The 21,620-nt window shown below is 50.1% G+C and overlaps 6 protein-coding genes across 6 annotated transcripts; 2 read left to right on the forward strand and 4 right to left on the reverse strand.

Moving 5' to 3' along the window:
- Nucleotides 1–1,955: 1,955 nt before the first annotated feature.
- BC939DRAFT_503144 (uncharacterized protein) lies at nucleotides 1,956–3,632 on the forward strand (the record flags this gene model as incomplete). Its single annotated transcript, XM_051560371.1, has 1 exon — nucleotides 1,956–3,632. One exon carries the CDS (start codon nucleotides 1,956–1,958, stop codon nucleotides 3,630–3,632), a length of 1,677 nt encoding a protein of 558 aa, XP_051412268.1.
- Nucleotides 3,633–3,910: 278 nt separating this feature from the next.
- Nucleotides 3,911–6,650, reverse strand: BC939DRAFT_397099 (AMP deaminase; the record flags this gene model as incomplete). The annotated part of the gene is made up of 5 exons (XM_051552334.1): nucleotides 3,911–4,561; nucleotides 4,671–4,987; nucleotides 5,085–5,685; nucleotides 5,785–6,222; nucleotides 6,309–6,650. The coding sequence occupies 5 exons, from the start codon at nucleotides 6,648–6,650 to the stop codon at nucleotides 3,911–3,913; spliced, it is 2,349 nt and encodes a 782-aa protein (XP_051412269.1).
- Nucleotides 6,651–8,158: 1,508 nt separating this feature from the next.
- BC939DRAFT_380925 (CWC16 protein) lies at nucleotides 8,159–9,027 on the forward strand (the record flags this gene model as incomplete). The annotated part of the gene is made up of 4 exons (XM_051551750.1): nucleotides 8,159–8,215; nucleotides 8,318–8,453; nucleotides 8,548–8,666; nucleotides 8,767–9,027. Coding segments are annotated over 4 exons (573 nt in total), but the record flags the coding sequence as incomplete, so codon positions are not given.
- A 622-nt stretch (nucleotides 9,028–9,649) lies between these two features.
- Nucleotides 9,650–10,651, reverse strand: BC939DRAFT_397062 (HD domain-containing protein; the record flags this gene model as incomplete). Its single annotated transcript, XM_051552331.1, has 5 exons — nucleotides 9,650–9,774; nucleotides 9,874–10,039; nucleotides 10,124–10,180; nucleotides 10,269–10,442; nucleotides 10,541–10,651. 5 exons carry the CDS (start codon nucleotides 10,649–10,651, stop codon nucleotides 9,650–9,652), a joined length of 633 nt encoding a protein of 210 aa, XP_051412271.1.
- A 1,488-nt stretch (nucleotides 10,652–12,139) lies between these two features.
- Nucleotides 12,140–13,078, reverse strand: BC939DRAFT_492979 (uncharacterized protein; the record flags this gene model as incomplete). The annotated part of the gene is made up of 2 exons (XM_051559543.1): nucleotides 12,847–13,078; nucleotides 12,140–12,715 (listed from the first exon to the last, which is right to left on the reverse strand). The coding sequence occupies exons 1-2, from the start codon at nucleotides 13,027–13,029 to the stop codon at nucleotides 12,140–12,142; spliced, it is 759 nt and encodes a 252-aa protein (XP_051412272.1). The 5' UTR covers nucleotides 13,030–13,078.
- Nucleotides 13,079–14,030: 952 nt separating this feature from the next.
- BC939DRAFT_451413 (uncharacterized protein) lies at nucleotides 14,031–21,447 on the reverse strand. Its single transcript, XM_051555664.1, has 10 exons — nucleotides 19,767–21,447; nucleotides 19,387–19,677; nucleotides 19,230–19,300; nucleotides 18,863–19,113; nucleotides 18,461–18,765; nucleotides 15,650–18,375; nucleotides 15,209–15,548; nucleotides 14,903–15,116; nucleotides 14,651–14,800; nucleotides 14,031–14,557 (listed from the first exon to the last, which is right to left on the reverse strand). The coding sequence occupies exons 1-10, from the start codon at nucleotides 21,102–21,104 to the stop codon at nucleotides 14,361–14,363; spliced, it is 5,883 nt and encodes a 1,960-aa protein (XP_051412273.1). The 5' UTR covers nucleotides 21,105–21,447; the 3' UTR covers nucleotides 14,031–14,360.
- Nucleotides 21,448–21,620: the final 173 nt, after the last annotated feature.

A 21,620-nucleotide genomic window follows, 5' to 3' on the forward strand; every position in this document is an offset into this window, starting at 1 on the left:
GGACAGGTGGGCAATACTTCGTGTTGATTAGGTGCTTGAGAATATAGGGACTGTAGATGCTGGCGGCAACGCGCGCGTACGCCTTGTAGTCAAGAAAATCGTTTTTGGAAACTGTTTTGGTGTTAGGATGAAGGCGTGAGGATTTAATACAACATCTCTTAGAAGGGTGTTTGTTTCGTCCGCAGTAGAAGTAGGAGGGAAACCTGGGCGCGTTTTCAAAGGGCCGTATCTAGCTAGGACCTATCAAGACAAATCCGTGGAAGTTGCGGATGTTGAATATGTAAGAAACGTGGAAAATTTAGAAGTGGGGACACACAGGAAAGATAGAAGCCGGGAGTGTGCCAAAGTAGTCTATCCAGGGCACAGTTCTTGACGGTGTCATCTAAAACCCTAAGGAAAGAACACGCATGCAGGTGCCAGGAGTCCACCATTTGTAATCTCAGACGCCGTTTCAGAACGTTGGTGCTACCCTCTTAGCGCCGCATGTACACAGTCGCAGTTGTAGTCAAAGCACTATTTCGCTAATGAGAGACAAATAGTTACGGTTGGTCGCAGCCAAAGCGGGCTGGCCAAACGGGTTCTGATGCTCATCCCCTTTTTCTGCCTGCATAGGTTGCTTCGATGCTCTTCGCCTGCACTATACAACTGGCCGCAGCAGCACGTGGGCTCGGGAAACATTGCGACCCCCCTTGGTGCGGCGGAAAAGGCTAATTTCTTCAGTCTCTTGTTTATTCACATACAGCAATTTACAACACTCATCCAGTTAAAGGTCAATGATCGATACTCTTTTTCTAGCCTTTCTTCACTATTCTCACAGCATGATGGACGCCATTGAACTAGGACAAGAGGCCCGACTTTCAGAGTTCTTTAAAATCCACAAGAATGAGGAAATCATTGGATAGAGCAGCTGGAGCGTATTGTATGCATAGCTACCTCTACGGAGAAAAGATATGTATTGTCGGAAATATGCCAGATGAGCCCGCATACATGAGATCATTGACCACAGTCCGGGGTGTGCTCGACAACTGTGATCACAACAGAGTGTTTGAAGCAGGATAGTAATCGGGGACCAGTCTGTGAGACCTTTTGAGTATCCCACGTCACTTTCCTGTATGGAAAGAAGGTTTCAGGGTCCGAAGCTGTGCATGCTACAATAGGACTCCGGTCAAGTCCATTGTGAGAGTCATGGATAGAGATGTAATTGCGCCTTTGCATCGTACTTTACGTCCACTTGGTGGTCGGCTATTCATCAGCCTGGAAGAACGCATTCAGTGCGGTCCCTTCCTCTTCCCTCCCTCCCTCTTCCCTCCCTCCCCTTTTTTTCTTCTTGCGCATAAGCAAAGAGTCGAAAAATGGAGTTCAGCCACTCGAACGGGAAGATTGGGTCAAGTGTCTTTTGTATCTTCAGAACACTGCCACCCTCCTTATTCTTTTTTTCCCTTTCGTGAAAAGACGATGGAGCAAGGGAAGCTGGCCGGTTGCGGTCTAGAGCGGTCTAGGGCGTGGTTGACGCTGTGCCGCAGCGAGCATCCAAAAAACAAGATAAGAAAGTCCGACGCACAGAGTACATACTTTACATACAATATACACTGCTGAACTGCTGGGACACTGCATCACCAGAGTCAAACACGTTTGTGCCTCGAATAAAGAGGACACATTTGCTGCCCGCCGGCTGCTCCTTGAGGATGGACCCCTGATGCTTACTTCAATCAAGCTCTTACACCCCCAGCCCCTCAAAAGGGCCTTTGATCTAATCTCTTTTTTCTGCTCCTCGTATTGCATATTTCTTGCCGTCGCTCGCCGTGCCTTTTCTGACTCTTGTCTCCTCTTCACACTCCTCCCCGTCCTTATCCCCGGTTCTTCTCTTTATCCGCATTGGCAATACTATTCTAGTATTTTCATCCGCTCGGCCGACAGCGTAACACATCCTGCTCACACCTCACATTACATCCTCAATGGATATTATTATCCTACCGCGACCGACGGCTCCTTCCTCCACCACGAGTTGGTGTGGTGGCGAAACTTGCCCCACCACCACCTTGTCCTCGTCTACAACGTCTCCAACGACCACCACTACGATTTGGACCACCTCCACGATTTGGACCACCTCCACGACTTGGACCACCATTACGACTTGGACCACAACAACTACAACCTCTCAACCAGCAACATCAACAACAACAACAACAGCAGCAAGAACAACGACTAATCCTGTGTCCACCACCACAAGACCCGTTACAACCAATACCGTGCCTTTACCAATAACCACTCAATCATCGTATTCTTCAAACCTACCCGTGGGCACCTCTACCTCAACCCAATCCACATCCATTCTCGGGTTGGGTGCCAGTCCCACGGCCTCTCCAATAGACGGAGGTAACGGCGGTCTAAACCGGACTGTAGTAATCGGTATCGCGTCTGTAGGCGTGATCGCTATTGGTATTGTCATCACCGTCTTAATCATAAAGGGCACTCGTCGCCGAAAAAGACATCAGGCACTGGGTCAAGATGACCTGTTTGACCATCTGCCTATCGAACCGTCCCCCAAGCCCTTGGTGTCCACCACCGCGACCTACCATCACGCGCATCACAAAAACCACGAACTCGAGCCCATGTACTATCAAGGCGGCGATCATCAAATGCATCAAATGGACCATATGGGACACTCAGGCGATGGATACCATGAGTACCACCACCATCACCACGACCCCTCTCAAGGCCAGGCTCACCAGGGCGGACATGGAGATCATCAAGCTTTCGCTGACCAGGGACAGGCGCATCAAGGTGGCCATGGGGGCCACCAGGGTCTCTCAGACCAGGGACAGGCACATCAGGGCGGACATGGAGATCATCAGGGCGTTGCTAACCAAGGCGGAGCACATCAGGGCGGTGGCGGACAAGGATTCCAAGACCCCAGTAATCAGGGATTCCCGAACAACGGAACCGCAAACCAGGGGCCATTCCAGCAGATCGGAGGCGGTTCACATCCTCCACCACAACCGCCAAGCCAGCCATCAACAGCTTTGCCGGGTATCAGTGGCGGACCACCCCCAGTAATTCTTGCGCCTCTTCTGGTGAACCGACCAAAGACAAATACCCGGAGCAGACCAAAATCCTCGTCCCAGTACTCGGTATTGTCCTCGCCCACCTTGACCAACTTCAGCGTGGATCATGGGCTCATCGATGAGACCTCAATTCCTGCCCAAGGTACCATGATTGTCGGTCCACCATCAATCGGGCATAGGTCTTCTTCGGCGTCGTCGTCTTCATTAGGACATAGATCCAGCAGCGGCCGGGATGGATATGGACAGGACCTCGAATACTCGCCTCGAACCAAGCAGACACTCCTGGATCAGACTCGATACCATGATTCCAGTTCTACGCAACACATGTCATCCAGGGTCTTGCCGATCTCGCCTAGGATCGCGACCATCCCATCAGCGCAGGTGTTCGAGATCAGGGCCCCTCAGGAGGGACACTCAGAGGCTGTTGGCTCGATTGTTTCTACAGGAAATGTCTCCTCTCTCAACACCTTTGATCGACGACATCCCCAGGCGATGGATGACAACCAGAACAACAACAGTCTGTTCAGCCCTTACTCCCGTAGCTCGCGCAACCCTGAAGACGCATAATGACCCTGCTTCCTGCAGTTTCTTTCATATATTGTAGATTTCAACCAATATTACTTTTTTTTTTCTTGTCTGTAATAATACAATTTGTGTGTAATAATACAAATCTTTTGCGCGCATCCTTTAACAACAACAACAACAACCCGCATTGAGAATACCGGGCACATAGTGTACAACAGATAACACAAACTGAAAGTCTACTGAACAAAACATGCCGACCGCTTTTCACTTTTTTTTTACAATCGATGGCTTTGTTGTCTATTATCCAACTATCCATATAATTAAGCATCGCCCTTCTGTTCATCCTTCTCGTCAATCTTTTGCTCCGCAGCCAGACGAAGCCTCTCTCGCTTCTTGGCAGCCGCACGCTCCGCCATCTCCGAGACTCCGGCCACGACGGACAGCATACCCAGTTGATGAGCGACCGTCATTACATTCGTATGGTGCACCCCACCTTTCTCGAGCACTGTCTCGATCGACGTGTTCGGCAAATGGGGATGGGTCTGAACCAAGTTCATATCACTAACATCGCCTGCTCCAAAGCCCAAAGTGCTCTGTGGACTGAGCGCAAAAGGCGAATTTGGCATCATTAGCGAACCACCATAGGCACTGTTGATATTATGCGCAAACATCGCAGGCGAGGGCACAGTTGATGCCATGCGCTTGCTCAGATCGTGGTTCGAGGTTGTGAACGTCGGCGGGTGCGCCAGCTGGGAGTATCGCTGGAGCATATCGAGCTCCTCACGCAGGGTCTCGTACCGGAAGGCGACCCGGATGTTGGGGACGTTGGTCTTCTCCATATCGTTGCCCTGGACACCGGGAAGGTACCATTTCTTGCCGATCCAGTGTTTCTTGACCTTGTTCTCAAAACCAGAATGGCGGACGGAGTTGCGCGAGATCTCGCACATGTCTGCCCCTGACAGCTTCCAGATCTATGAATGGAGCACAAGGATCAATCGACCATGTCAGTCAATTTTGTAAATGCGGCAGGGACAAATGAAACAGCTATACAAAATGTACAGTTTGGATAAGATATCTCACCTGAGCAGCAACGCTGTACTCCTCGATAAGCGGCTCCTTGGTAAAGTGGAACTGCAGAGGATCATCTGTACTCAAACTAACATTGAGTCCACGATGGAAGAATACCGGGAACGGGTTTCTCTCATAGTCGAGAAACAGGGCGTTGTTGGACAATGGTGACATGGCAATACCCATCTGGGTCAGGTAGAACAGATACTGCAAAGCCGGGACCTTTCGAAGGAGGATTCCGTGAGAGATACCGAACGAAGTCAGGAAGGCTGAGGTCAAATGGTCCGTGTCACCGGCTTCGCCACAGTGGGGTCTTAACACAAATGTGTCTAGTAGAGGATGCGGATAAAAACTTTGATGTTAATCTCACAGTTCATATCATGAAGAACATGTAGAACGTCATATGCTTTGCTTTGGATTCCTTACTAAAGCCGCGCTTCTGGCGGAAGCGGTTGAGACTCGTCATGTTGGCAAACATGTAGTAAATATAGTAGCTGTAAGGAGGATTCATCGCCGTGTTCCACGCACGAGGGTACGGGTACTTCTTGTAAATACGACGCTCGGCCTTGGATTCGTCGTCCACAGAGTCGAATCCGATGACGCGCTGAAGGAAGATGTGTAAGTTGGGATGGCTTGTTGGGTCCTTCGACACCTCGAACAAGGGCTTGAAGATGTTCACGATCACCTGCTCAAAGTTCTCGGCCGAGTTGGTCGCCTTATAGACATTGTAGAGACGAGGCACCTGGATCAACCATCTAACGTTGGGCGAGAACAGCTTGTTGTCGACCACCCAGTCGGCCAACTTGTCCCACTCGGACTCGCTGCGGCCGTAGATCGAGATACGGTACTCGGCCATCTGGTACTTGCTCTGCTCCAAATCTGAGATGACCTCCTTGGTGATGTCAGCCAAGTAGCGGCCCTTGATCTTGTTATCTGTCTTCATAAAGATTTCACGGAGACGCGACTCGCCGATTGGGTTGTACTTCAAGTTGAATTTGTCGAAACGGTGGAATGAATCTTTATGGGCCTATGCAATGCAGAAAACAACAAGGTTATACGGACATCAGTAAAGCGAGCAATAAAACCCATGAAACATACTGTATGCAAGTCAACTAAAAGAACTTACGTGCATATCCATGGTATCGATGCTGAGGTCGTACGCTGTCAGGTTCAAACTCTTGAACACCTCCTCGAGGGTTAGGTCCTTGCCGTCACGGAAAATGACCACGTCTTTCGGGGTCTTGCGCATCTTTGACTTGATGAAGCGGAGTAAATGCTTCTGGTTCATACAGGAACTATGATGAACGTGAGTGTCGACCTTACGCACGTTGTAGAAATCACGATGAGGCACACGCTTGGCCTCAGCCAACTCCTCGTACTCGTTTAGGAGAATGTACATGTTCCATTTGCTCTCGAGGTACTTGAGACGTCTGAATGCGAAGCTCTTAGTAGGGCCGTCCGAGATGACCGAGAGGACGAAATCGAGGTCGACAAAGTATTCCTTAGGAGTTGGCACCTGAACAATGGGCTGCTTCTTCTCAAAGTCCTCCTGGTTCGCGAACACCTGTGTTTGGAAGATCGAACAAATTGAAATTAACAAGATTTTCTCTGCACATAGCTGACAAATAATGGAAAAAGAAATCGCCGTACCTGATAGATACCAGTGTCGTCCATCTCAAAGACATAGTCGCAGGATCCAGGGATCTTAGCCTCCTCGTGGATGAAATCGCTACCGATGCTATCAGGTCCGTCAGTCACTCGACCCTTATGCTCGGTAATGGGCCAGGAAGGAGGTGGAGGAGGAGGGTAGATCTCCCAGTCGTCCTTGTCGCTGGGGTTATCTCCGACGCGCTGGCATGAGACCTTCATGTACTTTTCACGGAGATCAAGACACTTCTGAAAGTTGGTGTAGAGCGACTGGAGCTCGAGTGTGATCTCGTCATTGGGCGCGAAGTTTGGCTTGGTGTTCTCTTCAGCCTTGGTCTCGTCCATGATGCCAGCATCCGCATCGAGCTTGCGCAGGTTCTCGGGCGTGTTGTCAAAGAGCATGGCGGCCTTCGTGTTCTTGGGAAGAGTCGCCAGGCCGGAGACAGGCTTGGAAGGCGTGTGGGTCTCATGGGCTAGGTACTTGTTGTCCTCCTGTTGAGATGAGAGGAAATACAAGGATGTGAGTTGTGGGCGTGGAGGATAATAAAATTAATTCGCGGAGTTGGTCCCTGCGGAGGAAAGTTCAGAACACAGAGCAAAACCGTAACAGAAATAAGGAAGGTCGAGCTGTTTTTCTCACGGCAGGAGGGGAGGGAACGCGAACTGAAACAATAACAGCGATGCACAAGCACAGGCGTACAAACAGATGCACGCATACTATCCTCCAAATGTGGATGGACGCATTCAATGGCATGAGCGACAAACGTACCAGCTTCAATGCCTTCTCGGCATAGTAGGAGTAGAAGGGGGTGTGTTCATGCTCGTTCTCGAGCGGATCATGGTCCTTGGAGATCGAGTCGTCGACGTCAGCACGCTTGTCAGGCACCTCGAACGAGTTTTCCTTGGTAAGCGATTGGGATGGCTGCTGATCGACCTCAGGCTCTTGGTAGTCAACTACATCCTCGCCGTTCAGGATGTTAAAGTGATGGTTGCACATTCTTGCAGCGTGTCACAGGGCAAGGCTTTTCGATTGGGCAAGGGTTTGGCAGAGCAATTGGATGAGGCGGGAGTGGGAGTGGGGAGTGGGGAGTGGGGAGTTGGGAGAGGGGGAGTGGGATGGGGTGGAGTGGAGCGTTGGCGGGTGAAGGGTTAGAGAAGACCAAGAAAAAGAACGACCACCCAACCGAAAAGACGACCAAGAAAAAGAAGAACGGAAATGGAGGCGAATGCAAATCAACAAGGCTTTTATAGGCAGGAAACTGGCTGCGGGATTTCAAAACGCAGCAAGTCACGATCCAGGAGGCATACAGCAAGGGGTGCAGTGTGCAGGTGGACTGGAACCTTACTTTTAACCTCTTGATGCAATTGACGCCCCACAGGCTATTCTTGCCCCACAGAGACTGGGGACTACCAAAGCGGGGACCAGAGGAAGGGAAGGGGACCCGATAAAGAGAGAAAGAGAGAGGACATGGACTATCTGTTCCCACAAGCAGCATGCAGCGGGAGGAGGGGGGACAAACAGAAGAGGGATACGGTGACGACCTCCGTCATCCAGCTTACGCTGGGTGCTCTTCATTCTCTTTATCTGCATGGAGCAGAGAGATAAGAGGACCCTTAGGAGAGGTGCAGTAAAGAGGACAAATGCGACCACAAGACCCCAATGCCTTGTATGTGTATCCACTCGTCGTCAAACGGCTGTTACACAGGGTGGGGGCCTGTCCCGCCCTCAGCTGAACTCTATTTCACCCGCAAAAATAAAGAACGACCATTACCGCAGCAGTAGACGACATAGACCATCCCCTCCCCCCCTCTACTCCACAGGAGCAAACCCCTTCAAGTCGCGAGTCGACCCCATGGCGGACCGCAAGGCAACCAACAAGTACTACCCCCCAGACTGGGACCCCTCCAAGGTACCTCGCTGACATCACGCTCATCCATCAGGATCAGCTCTCTGGCATGACACCCCACCATGACCTATGCTGACACGTCCTCTTGTTTGCTCCCTCAACCAGGGTTCCATCAACAGCTATGTCGGACAACACCCCCTTCGCGACAGAGCACGGAAGCTGGACCAAGGAATCCTCATTGTCCGTTTTGAACTGCCCTACAACATCTGGTGCAATGGATGCAACAACCCCATCGGGATGGGTAAGCCGGAATCCTCTTTGATCTTGGAACTATTTTTGCTTAGCCATAAACTCTCACTCATCCCCATATCACATCGCGCATTGCATCAACCTAGGCGTACGATATAATGCCGAAAAGAAGAAGATCGGCAATTACTACTCGTCACCGATCCTCAGCTTCCGGATGAAATGCCACCTCTGCGACAACTGGTTCGAGATCCAAACCGACCCCAAGGTAACCAACTACTACACCCTTCTGCTTTCTTCGCACCCGTTCACGAGGAATTAATGCTGGAAATTTTAACACCTATTTCTTGCTGCTCAAACTTGAATAGAATGCAGCGTATGTCGTAACAGCAGGAGCAAGGAAAAAGGTCGAGGACTTTGACGCCGCCGACAACGAGACCCTGGAGATCGACACGCCCGAGGAATTCGAGCGGAGAGCCAACGACAAATTCGCAAGGCTTGAGCATGTCCAGCGGGATGCCCTCAAGGCAAAATCAGAGGCGACCGTCCTCACCCGTCTACAACGCCTGAATGACCGGCAATGGAGTGACCCCTATGCCCTCTCACAAAAGCTCCGCAAAGAGTTCAGAACTGAAAAAAAGGCGCGGCTCAAGGAAGAAGCAGAATGCAAATCTGTTGCTGATCGTGTCGGGTTCGCTTTCAAAGTCCTACCCGAGTCCGTGGAGGATCGCGAGGGCTCCAAGGTGATTGACTTTGGATCTGGACAGAAGGCGATCATGGAACAAAGGCTCAAGGAGATTAAGTCTGGAGCATTGTTTTCCAGCAGGAGAGGCACCAAGCCGGGGCTTGTTGTAAGGTCTCACAGCACCATCAAGGGACCTACATCATCTTCTAAGGCAGCACCGGACAAGGTCGTTAGTGCCCTGATATCCGCAGTGAAAACGAACACCCGTCTGCAAGTGGATCCCTTTCTCGTTACGCCGCAGCCAAAATTGCCCTCTGCGCTCACTTCAAAACCTACACCGACGAAGTCACCCTTGGTTTCATATGGCGACGAGAGCGACGAGAGCGACGGCGATGATAAGTAGAGAGTGAATACCTTACGGCATTAACACCATATCAACGTCACTATGTATATAATCCTATGCTCATGAGCGCCGCTTGTACAATACATGTCTTCTTGGAGCCTTTATTTGCGCTCAGTTTATTATGAAAGGGCGCTGTAAACGTAAAGAGCTGTCTCCGCCTCCTTTATGACTTGATCGCGCGCGATTGCGCCCTCTCGGCTTCCAACTCATTAACCCAGGCAGTGACCATAGGATGCTTGAACTTGCCGCGGGTCCCTGCAAAGAAGTCCTCCAACGTCGTACCCTCGGCTATGAGATCAATAAAAGGCAACATCATTAGTTAGTCGCATGTTACGATGATTCCAATCCAATTGCCAAACATAAAAAAGTGCCACGTCAAGGGCTTACACTCCTCGTATTCGAGTGCCTGCGTGATCATCTCAAATTTGTCAAAGTCCTTCACCAAGAGTGCCTCTGGTGTCGAAGCTGCCTCGTATTCCTCCCACAGCCCAAAGATTTCCTGCGCTTGTGCTGACCAGCCAAGCAAAGTGTGGCAGAGATGGTGCATGGCATTCTATCAGAATCCAAACGAAATCCAGAGTGAATACCTCAGCATATCTTTCATTTCACACAGAAACCTATTCCGTATTAAACATACCCTCTCCTGTGTGTGCTTGTCCTCGATGCTGACTCCATCATATGGAGTAATGTCGCCCTAATTACGTTCATGATGTTTCAGTATCGTTGAATCATGTCTGGTACGAACTGAAATAGCGAAATGTGCACTGCATTGTGTCACGTACCACCAAACTCTCTGCCAGATCGTGAACAATGGTCATCTTAATGCAACGGTTCTTATCGACGCCGGCAGTCTTTTCATCGATCAAGAGAGCCATAATGCTCATCCTGTACATGTGGTCGGCGATCGACTCTGCCGGCTTGATCCCGTGGTTGATCCATCCAGTCCTCTTTGTGCGCTAGAGATAGGCAAGATCAAAGAATACGTTTGGTCAGTGCCCCCAAGCAATTACCAGTTATTTGTGTTCCGTTTGTATATGATGAATTCCTTTTCTACCTTCAGCTTTTCGACAATGTGCAGGAACTCAAGTGTACCCTTGACCGACTGCGCCTTGGACTCGCGACTTGATCCCGCAAGAGTCTTGTCCGCCCTCTTAAGTTCAGTCATACGTGCTACTACACTCGCTACAGGCCATCAAACGTAATACGGACCTTTAGCTTCAATTGGACAGAGACCCAGTTGGTACGTCCTTTTACGTGAGATCGTATGATGCGCTGTATACCTTCCTCTGGCGATCCCTCTATGATCTCCAAGAGTTCTCCGTCGTTCAAGTGTTGCGGATTAGTCACAAGATCTCCATGATGATCTAGACGGAGAAGAGATACGACAGTGTTCTCTGGGAGATTGGCGAGGGCCTTGGCCGCTTCGTAAAGGTCCTTGTTGCCGGTACTTTGCTGGACGCGGATCGAGTTGTCGTACACGGCCCCGTTGTATTGCAGCTTGACCACAGGCGAAATTGTTGCACTGTACGCGCCGACGATGTCGTCTTCTGTGAATGAATCCATAATAATGTATTGGCGAGTTGAGTGAAAGAGAGTTGTGTTTGATGGTATGTTTTCGATGACGAATGAAGTGCCATCGAGGGGGTGCATGCATCAGATTCGTGAGTAGCTCGATTTTTTCGTCACGTGTAACAAAAAAAAACGCGTGCTGTGTTTCACTGTAAGAGGGAAAAGATCTGTGAGAAGGGTGCTTCCCGAAGGTCGCAAAAGCATTTGAGCGAGCCCAGGGTCCTATTGGAGTTTATGGACCATGAAGCAGGAACGCAATAGGAGGTGCCAAACTACACTGAGCGCTCCGTTTTCAAAACGAAAGGATGCATCGTGTAAGGCTGCGCGAAAAAAGTGCTCCGCTTCATGACTTCATGAAAAACGGGTATCTGCTTGCTGTGCAGTTCCTTGTAGAAAACCACTTACCTTCGAAGGCCACTCGACGCCAAAGCACGGCTTGTCGTTCCCGAACTATACCCGACCGTTACGCGTCACTTTCGTTCGACACATTTGCTGGTGCTGAGGGTTCTTCTGTTACGCCTCTCTCTCAAGGTATGTTCAGTTTTTGAAAAAGGACCCCCTCTTCTATCCTTCAGACCCCGTTCTGTTCGCCGCTGTCTTTTCTTCAATGTCCTCACTTCCTATACATTCCTTTGCTGTCTGGTCACTTTGACTTAATAAGCATTATATATATTTAATGTCGCTCGTTAAGCATCTGAGTCTTGGGTGCATTCCATTTCGCATCGCCCAGTTCTCACATGTATTTGCCGTAGCCTGTTGTATTGACGATAACCCCCCTCAACTGATGTTCTATATTAGATCTGTTCAGATCGCGATGGTCATTGAAAATTAAGGATAATAAAAAATAAGAGACCAACAACAACCACTGAGTTCCTTGGACAGAATGAAAGGACGTCAAAGAAGCACAAAATATAAGCACAGAAAACGTAGAATAATAAATGCTGCCAGTGGCCTTCAGATCATCCACAACAGATATAGTCATTTATTCTTCACCTCGTCTGAGCGATCGATTTTGATACTCACTATAACTGGCCGTATGCGTTACTCCGCCTCGAGATTATCAGCGTGATATCTCACCTCCCCCTCAAAACTTGAAGAACCCTTTGGTACCAGCATCGATCTGCGCATGCCGCTCACTCTTCTTCCACTCCGCAATCCTCGGGTGCGCGTTCACCGTCTCCTTAACCTTCCACAATCCCGGCGTCCTCTCCTCCGAGATCAACCCCCTCACGCGCTCCTCCAATCCCTTGGGCACCATCAACAGGATCCTATCCACCATCAACGCCGTCTTCAAATCCGCCAACGTGAACTGACTCTCTACATAATGGCCATTCGTCCCATTCTTCGCCAAATGGGCCTCATGGGCCGCAATCCACCGCGGCAAATGATCACGGTAGAACGCCTCGGCCTCGTAGTTACGCTTCTCGAGAGGTGCAAAGAGGACCTTGAAGAAGTTGACGCTGAGGGTCTCCATGGAGGTGTAGTACCGGTCGACGAGATGATTCTCCCAGGAGTTGGAGCCGAGGAGATCGAACTTGCGGGCGAGGTGGCGCTCAATCGCCTGGGACTCGGAGAGCTCGAGGACAGTGCCGTCGGATGTGGTCTCGTATAGGACAGGGAGGACACCGAAGGGAGTATCCTTCTTCATGGCGGGCCAGTCCTATTTACGGTTTTAGCGGATCAAGCAGGGGGAGGGGAGGAAGGAAAAGCATGAGAAATTTTACAGCTTTCTCTTGAACAGAACGACTTCAGAATTACAGTAGGAAAAGGACGAGGGGAGAAGTAGCTTACCAGGGACAGCTCCTCAAACTTGGCGCCACCATAGGCGAGCAGGTTGCGGATCAATTCGCCACGGCCGTGGAGACCAAAGTAGAGGAACTTGAATGTCGACTCGGTCGTGGTATCGATTGCCTGAGCAAGGGCGTGGGTGCTGGCCTGAGTAGCAATAGGGAGGACAGAGTTGGTAGCGACCATTCTTGAAATCTTGGATGAAGAGAGTGTGTTTGCTTGAAAGATGATGGTGATGGTGTTTGATACTGCAAGAAGGTGAGATATGTCCTCATTTTTATACCTTTTTTTTTCCCCCTCTCTCTCTCTTGTCTATCAATAACTCAGGTTCCTGATTACCTGGACCTTGCTGGCAAGCTGACAAGAGTTGTCTATCCAAGAATGCTGACAAGAATTGTCTGTCCAAGAATGCAGACCCTAAACTTGGTTAAAAAACCTGTTTAAATAACAACAATCTTGGCTAAAGGCCAACTCTACGAAGGATAAGCTAGCCAATCACATTCACCCAAATATATACACTATTCAAACCCTAGGTTTGCGGCGCGCCGCTTGAGGTCAGAAATGCAATTTCTTCATTACGCCGCCCAGAGACCATTAGTAAAAATAAAAATATAAATAAAATAATGCAAGTTGCTCAACATGCCCTAACAGGCCCCGCACTGAGTACGGCGTCGTGCTTATTAATGGTTAGTCGACGGATGTACAAGGAAGCCACTGGTACTTCGTCTCTTGACAGCCAGCAGGTTCCGGACTAATGACCCGTATAATGCGTTGCAGTATTGCCCAGTCCTGCAACCTGCTTTTTTTATCAAGAGACAAATCCTTAAAAAGGAAGGGAAAAAAAGTGCGGGGATGGTGTAATAAACTACACGAGGAATCGGCTTGCCCACTGATCCATTGATGCCTTGCGGCATTGACCCTCTTTTTTTTTACGCACCATACTGCTACTTCATTTCTCTAATCCCTAGAATCAAATATGGCTCATCAGCTGCAATTGCCTATTCAGGGATACACCTTGACGCCGTAGCTGGACTCAATCGTTCCGCCAACGGACAAAAAATTCCATGTACCAAAGGCACATGCGTGTTTTACGCGGCCCTTGCAGTGCCTTAAATCTATTCCGTAAGCACAGACGCTCTTTCTCTGCCGCCAACCGACACCATGTATATCATTGTTGCATAGGCGTGCCAATGAAGAGGTAATCCTCGTTAAAGTTTATTGCCAAATGACACGCGCCGTGAATGCCGCTCACTATTTACGATCGCATTGTATCCGCGAAATGATTCAGACACACCTCACCAGCACAAAGAGTAAAGAAGTAGAAAGAGGAGAAAGAAAGCTAAAAGTACATAAAGTCATCCCGTATTCACGCTCGGGTTCCCAAATCCACCGTCTATCGACTCATGGAAGAAAAAAGAAGAAACAGAAAAAAAAATGAAAAGAGGGAGTGGTAAAAAGAAGAGCCCGAAGTGCGCATGCCGCGATCATTCGCTTTTCTTGTCGTACTCCTGGCTCGCTCAGGATAAATGAAAGCTGCCTTGACCCTCTTCATACGCCATCTTGAACTTCGCCAACGTAACTTCCTTGCAAGAATAGTCCGGCATCTTGAGGTAGTTAGCACATGTCATCACCGAGGGCAAATAGTCGTCAGCCTTCAGTGGTGCCTCGAATGGCTTGCAGACGACCGTGAATGGTGGATGCAGGTTCTTGAAACCTAAAACCCAGAAATCAAAGCGAATTACGTATATCAGTCCATGTTCGAATTGTTTTCAATTTACCAACTGCCCTGGTCGTTAGCAAGCATTACCTCCAATGGGCAGTTTGGGACTTCCGGTAATGAACTGCAGGAATTGCCGTCTCTCTTCCTTGCTGAATTCGCTCATAACCAGCAATAGGTTCTTGAACGCGCGACTCTCGCTCCGGAAGCCGTGGTCAGCCTTCACAGCATCCACTAGTGCTAATTATACGCAATCGCAATCGTAAACGCCTCTTGGTTAAAAACAGAGCCTTCAACCCCGCCGCGTTCTGTACTTCCTTCCAGATAACACTTATCACTTACTCTCATACGACCAGTCTTCCTTCCCTGAACCAAACAGATTGACGAGTTCCTCGGAACGGAATCCTGCCAAGTTCTGGATCGCAAATACGCAGTTGAGCCCAGCCTGGAATGCGGCGATCTGCGCTTCAATACCGCGTCCCACTGTCATGTCAAGGGTAAGTTCGATGTACTCCTCGACGTTATAAATCGTCACTGGGATATTACTGCCTCTAGCCTATCGACGCGTTTTGAAAGGCATATGCCCTATTAGTATCAATGTCTTATTCAACTAACAGTAGCAGAATGTCGCCTAATCAGAAGTCTTACCTTGAGCTCGACTTCAGGATATCCTGCCAGAGTAAAGTCAAGGCTCATGTCGTCCAGTCTAGAGCCCCGAAATTCGATATTCTTTAAGGCACTTTCACGCTCCTTGCTAGGCAGATTCAGTCCGTAGATGCGCTTTTTCTCCATTACGAACGCTTGAAGACTATGCAGCGAGCGAGCGAGAACAGGGTCGATCGACGACACCAGCTGCAGATGGGGCTTCCGATTACGTCCGAGCAATTGGCTGACAAACAACACGGACAGCGGCACATCGATGATCCGAGAGTCCAGCATGGCCTTGGCAATGAACTGACCAAGCGATCTAAACAGTTTTAGAATTTTTCTGGAAATTGGAGCACATTACAATAAAGAAAATAACGTAAGTGCTATGTCAAGCGTTTTGCGCAGTGTGTATTAACTGAGATTGAGTAGCAACCGACTTACTTATCATTGTCGGAATGGCCCTTGAAGTGTATCATCGGCCTCGGATACAGCCCCTGAGGAGCTGAGACGTATTCCGTCGCCGCTTCCGAATCCTCATCGCGCCAGAGCTTTAAAGACTTCTTGCAGAACTCTTTGGACACAAGAGAATAAAACTCCAGGGTAGGGCCGAGTCCCGTTCCAACCTCCTCGAAATATTCGACTTCCAACATCGCCTGATGTGCGCCGTAGAGATCCATGACTCGTACTGCTGACTCGAGCGCCTTCTGCCTAGAAATCCGGACCTTCTGCCGTTGAATCCGGCCCAAGATCGTCTGCGAGTCATCGCGCTGATCAGTGTGCCCATTTCGCTGCTGCTGATTCTGCCAACGCATAATAGACCTCGAGAAACCAAACGCGGTCGACTGCAGGTAGGTGTAGCGTGTTTCAAACGGGAACAAGAATGGGAACCCAGTGACGAGTCCGGTAGTCCAATCAGGCAAGCAGGAGCTGGCAACGATGAGAGGCTCCTCCAGCTGCCGATTGACTTTGGCCGAGATTTTACTGTTTACGAACTCCCGTGGTTCGAGGTGAAGCACAGCGCCCTTGGGGAGCTGTTCATCCACTGCAAAGAAGCGTCTCCAGTCGTCGTTCAAGGCATGGAGGGCTCGCAACAGTCCCAGGATCGAGGCATATTCTGCGTGCTGAGGCAGTTCCTTGGGCATCTTTGCGGTATACGTAAGGTCGGCCTCGCTATTGCTTTGAGAATTGCCAGCCAGCGCCGAGTGCTCTGAAGGCGGTGAGTCGACCCGCTTATACTTGATGGGGTACACGGAAGACCAGAGGCTCCTTTGTGAAGCACTCCTGCCATTCCTACGCTCGTGTTCGTGTATGGCGCCATAGACGGTCATCTCCGTACTGATTGGGGTCCCATGAAGTGAGAATTGAATGTGCCAGGACGAGGGCGACTCCGAAGCCAAGATGCCATCAGACCGGCCATTCCTAGTGGGCTCTGAGGACTCCGTTCTGGCTGGGCAGTCGTCGCCATGGTTCTTGTTCTTTGCAGACGTTGTATGTGCATCCAGTCCAGTCGTTTCGCTCGTCTTCACGTCCGACTCCATGTCAATCGCGGAGGCATCGGCACCTCGGCCGCCCTTGACTCTGACCTTGCGTTCGAGATCATACTCTATCTCCTCCATGTCTTCATCGCTCACCTCGGAGTAGCCATCCAGGTCGCTGTGGTCTGCGTCCTTGTTTTCCTCTTCATCCTTGTCTGATGATGACTCTTGAAGCGTAGTGCTGAAAACTCTCTCCTCTGATCCTGACTCCGCGAGTTTTTGAAGCCTGCTGCTCCTGCGTGTGGTTGGGGACGGTCCCTTGACTTTAGTTTTACTGTTTTTGTCCTGCTCTTTCGATGACCCGTTTTCGTCGCTTCCGACTCCAGATTTCTTTTCTAATGACGATAGCTTTGGTCTCAAACGCGGTCGAAGATATTCGTCCAGGGTCCTGAATGTGGCGATGGCATGGATCGAAACCACCAAGTTCTGGTAACCTGATGGCACCTCGGTCCCTTCTTCTGGCGACAGCTTGAGCCGGACTTGAGTGGCGAGGCTTGACGACGGGTTGTTGCGCGCTTCTCCCAAAGACGTCTGAGCCACCTCGACCTCAAAGGTCTCCATGCGTGTCAGTGCTTCCTGCATTTTCTTCACCAGCAAACCGTAAGATGTCGTTGTTGCTGACTTTGATAATGATCCGCTTTGAGGATGAACCATAAACTCTCGAACAAATGCCTGGATTCTCTCCTCTTGGCTGGATCCTCCAGTGTCCTTCCTGTCAGTGAAGTACTCGAGCAAGGACTGCACAAGGCCACTGTTCAAGAACTCGAACGACGATATTCCTGTTGCACCCAATCGTTCGAAGTACTGAGCCAATTCCCTGAGTGACTTTGTCGCGGCCTCACCAGATTCTCGAAGTCCTTCAGCCATTCGTTTAAGGTCAGACAAAACGGGAGATCCTGGGTGGGCTCCTGTCTCGCCATCGATACCCGCCGTCTCAAAGATCTCGACGATGATCCTAGCTCGCTCGAATATCCACTCCTTTGTCTTTCCTGATCCAAGTCCTTTCTCTTCCTTTTGCGATGTGGCCACCGACCGAGATCCGGCTGCGACAAAGCGCTGCAGAGCACGAAGTTGCTCTAGAGTCGACAAACGCTCTTCCAGTGTCTCGGATTCAGTCCGCGTATCGCTCTGTCCTACAAGGCGAAGTCGACTCCACGCTGCACCGAGCTCCTTTTCAATGGCATTCAATTGTTCATCCATTGTCCGCTCTTGTTCAGGTTGATTTCGCATGTCACGGAGCTCAGCAATCATTCCGGAGAGCCGTTTTCCGGCGGTCGAGACGGGGACAGACGCATTCGTTTTGTTCGTGCTGTTCGGCGAGTCTTCAGACTCCGATGCTGCCTTGGTCGATCCCGCCTTGACATCCGCTGTAGCTCCATCGTTCTTGATGCTCTTTGCAGGGCCTATTTCTGCCTCTCCAACGCCCGGGTTGTCATTTGAGAGCGAAAGTTCGATGCCCAGGTACGCCAATTTTGAAATCTCGAATGTAACACCTTCTCGCTCAAAGTAAAAGCGGTACACAGAGGGAATCTTTGCCATGAGGATGTAGGTGATTTGCAGGGCAGCGACTAGCAGGGACTGGTGCTCCTGCTGAGACAGGATAACGGCCAAAAAACTAGCCAGTTCAACATTCTGTTACAAGAAGTGAAAACCCATGTCAGTTGATGTTGCTTACGAAGGGCAAAATAAGTGTAGTGTCAAAAGAACGGATCCTCACCTTGAGGGCAGTTTTCAAAACAGTGTAGTTCGAAAAGTAGATCAATTTCACCAAGGCTTGGATGGCTCGCTGACGAACTCTTAGATGGACCGTGGAGGTGTACACCTCGATCAATGTCGGGATCAAGATCGTGCCAAGTCTCTGCATACGATCTGGGTGAGATTCCAGGAGCTCCTGTCTTTTATCGACTTCGCTCGCAACAGCCTTCATCTCGACGTCCTCCCTTTGTATATCCTGCGTTCCAGCATCCTGTGTCTCCTTTTTGAGCGCTCGGTATCTGTAATCTGTATCAAACAGGGCGTCGTCTAAGAGATTCGTAGCAACAGAAGCGTGTCAAACAGGGACATTGATCTATTTGGAAGAAGTTATAAAATCGTATTTGCTTTTTCTCCTTGTATTTACCTTTTGGCAGAGCAGGCAGCAATTCTGTGATGATGCCGATAATCTCTGAGATCTGCTCCTTGGATCGCGACCCCATGTCGGGCACAGTCAGGGGTCCGCTGTCCTCTCCGTGAGCTGCAGGAGCGTGGGTTCCAGTAAGGACCAAGAACAGCGTGTCGACGATATCCATTTCCAACAGTACAAATCCGAGCGTAGGTGAGTGTTCAGCAACAGTGCTCAAAAAATGCAATAGGAGGGTATAAATCTGAGGTCTGTAAAGCAAATGAATATCAGTGACCAACTTGGTACTCAATGTATTAAAATCGAGTCGCTGCTGCAGCTGCTGCAGTGTGAATAGCCATGCAGCCAGTCCGCAACGTAATCTTACCCTACAACAACGTTCGCATTCGGGGACAGCAGGGACATAATTGTTCTCAGAATGTTCTCTGTGATGATTGTCTAGAAGTGGATCGCGCGATGTTATTAATCTTGATTTTTATCGGGTCATTAAGTGCAACCACATGGCGAGGGTGTGTAGTCCTTACCTGCAGATGCGCAGCATTCGATTTATAGCTATCCGCAAGGCGGACAAAGCAAAGGCACGCCTGTTCGACGATCTTCTGATCTGAGTACTGAAGAAGGTTCTCCAAGTTGGGCAAGACGTCGGTGACCATGCTAATGCTGTCCTGTTGGATACCCCGGCAACAATTGGCGGCCGTCTTGACAGCAGTTCTTTGGACGTTGGTGGCAAAGAAGTCGAGGAACATCAGAATCGCTGCCAGACCTCCTTCCTTAACAACCGCATGAGGATACTCGGACGAAATCTTCTCAAGGGTCTATGGGGTTAAGAAGAGCAACATTGTTAGTAACAGGATGAGATACGATGAGTGTTGGATGTGATTAAATATCCTTTTAGAGTACTTACTGTCAAGGATTGCTCCGCAAGATCGATGTACTGGATCTCAAGTAGCTTGGAGCAAAGAACAGGCACGGCTCCTCCATAAACGATGTTACCAAGGGATGCGGGCATTGCTTCCATCAAATTTGACAGGCAACGGCAGGCAAGGAGCATGATCTCGGGGTTGTCGTCGCCGTCCCCGCTTCCACGCATCAGGATAACCAGTTCCTTGACGAATGGGTCGCAACTGAAATATCCGGCCAGGGTATCTTCTGTTGAAACCGAAAGCAACACGGCCAAATCTTGAAGGGCAATCAACTGAAGCGATGGGTCCTCGTATGCGCGAAGGTTGTTCAAGATTCCCTTTAATCGCGAAGAGATTCCTGAGACCATACCGCTCATGCTGCCACCAGAAGAAAAGAGCCCATCTTGCTCTGCTCGGCGATGGTGCTGATCGTAGTCGTCTTCATTGTCGTCCTCGTCCTCTTCGTCTTCTTCCTCGTTATCCTCATCGTCATCCTCGTCTTCTTCATGATCTTCGTCGCCGTGGTCGTTGGCCGCCTTTTTATCATCGCCGCTCTCCGAAATCTCCGCAGAGTGCTCAATAGTCTTATTCGTGTCTTGATCATCTTGCTTCCCAGTGATGACGCCATGGTCGTCTGTGCGACCCCCTGCTGTTCCTGAGCAACCTTTGTCAGCTTCCAGTGACAGATTGCTGGCAGAGAAGTCCTGAGAGTCAGAGGATTTCGATTCCTCTGCGTCCTTTGAAAGGGATTTGGCGCTCGGGTTGGATCGCTTTTGAGAGGTGCTCATTTTTGACTGTCGCATAAACGAGGCAATGCCCTGGGCGTGATTCTGTTGCGCCCCAGTCACTCTATGTCGAGTTCGGGTGACCACAGTCGAAGAGGATGCTGTAGAGGACGAAGGCTTGGATGCCGCAGTCAGTCGGGGTTGCTTAGATCCAGTGACCCTTTGGCTCTGTGTCTGTGTTTGGCCTGTGCTGTGGTCCTGGAATGTGCGTTTGCGTGTGCTTGAATGAGAAGTGTTGGGCGAGAAAGTAGAGGTCGCCGATGAGGATGTAGATGCTGTTGAAGTAGGGAGAGTTCCGTCGATTCCTGAGGAAAAGGTGATGTAGTCGAGTCGTGCCTTTTTGGAGACCTTCACCTGGTGTCGAGTGATGGCGTGCGAGGTCAAAATTGGAGGAGGTGGCGGCAGAGGGGAGGCCGACGATAAGGGCGAAGACGCTGAGACCACCGCCGGTATAAATGTGGATGTAGTTCTAGAAATGGGTTGCGCTGGTGAAGATGCCGAGGCGGGTGGTTTCCTGGTGCTGCGAGTATTGGGTGGATCCGGCCGAGGAGGCATGAAGGACGTCGGACCAGGTCAAGACGAATGGCGTAATTTTTGACCAGGATGCCGCGATATTCCAGGTCAAGAATCAGCGGCTATTTGGCAAGGCAAGGGCAGGAATGACGACGCTTGTCGAATGCAAGGCAGCGACGATGAATGAGGAAGATGGTTGATGGCAAAGGAAAAAAAGGGGAGGGAAAGGAAAAGAAGGAGGAGCTGTGTGTTGATGGGGACAGCGAATGAGAGCGAATCCGGTGACCGTTTGAGTGAAAGCGAACGAAAGCGAGAAAAGCGGGTGGAGAGCCATAAGGTGAACCCTCATGGCGACGGAGGAAAAAAAATGTCTGACTGTACGTATCCTGTGGACATGTACGGCATTGTCCAGAAAGAGATCAGCGCAGTCTGCTTGCGCCACTGCAGCGTCCAGAGGACACGTTTACTTCGTATCAGCGTCACCAAGGAGTCGCAATTTGGTGGCAAAATGCTTGGATGTCAAAATCCATATCTTTCCTGTGCAGCTCGCATACGACT

Source organism: Gamsiella multidivaricata (assembly GCF_025024155.1).
Source record: "Gamsiella multidivaricata strain RSA 2152 chromosome Unknown BC939scaffold_32, whole genome shotgun sequence".
NCBI classification, from domain to species: domain Eukaryota; kingdom Fungi; phylum Mortierellomycota; class Mortierellomycetes; order Mortierellales; family Mortierellaceae; genus Gamsiella; species Gamsiella multidivaricata.

Bases quoted from the DNA above. Each gene is read 5' to 3' on its own strand.
- BC939DRAFT_451413 (XM_051555664.1), bottom strand. From the start codon at position 21,104: ATGCCTCCTCGGCCGGATCCACCCAATACTCGCAGCACCAGGAAACCA. The intron at 15,117-15,208 runs GTAAGACTTCTG...ACGCGTCGATAG, and splicing joins ATCCTGAAGTCGAGCTCAAG to GCTAGAGGCAGTAATATCCC. The intron at 14,558-14,650 runs GTAATGCTTGCT...TCTGGGTTTTAG, and splicing joins TCCCAAACTGCCCATTGGAG to GTTTCAAGAACCTGCATCCA.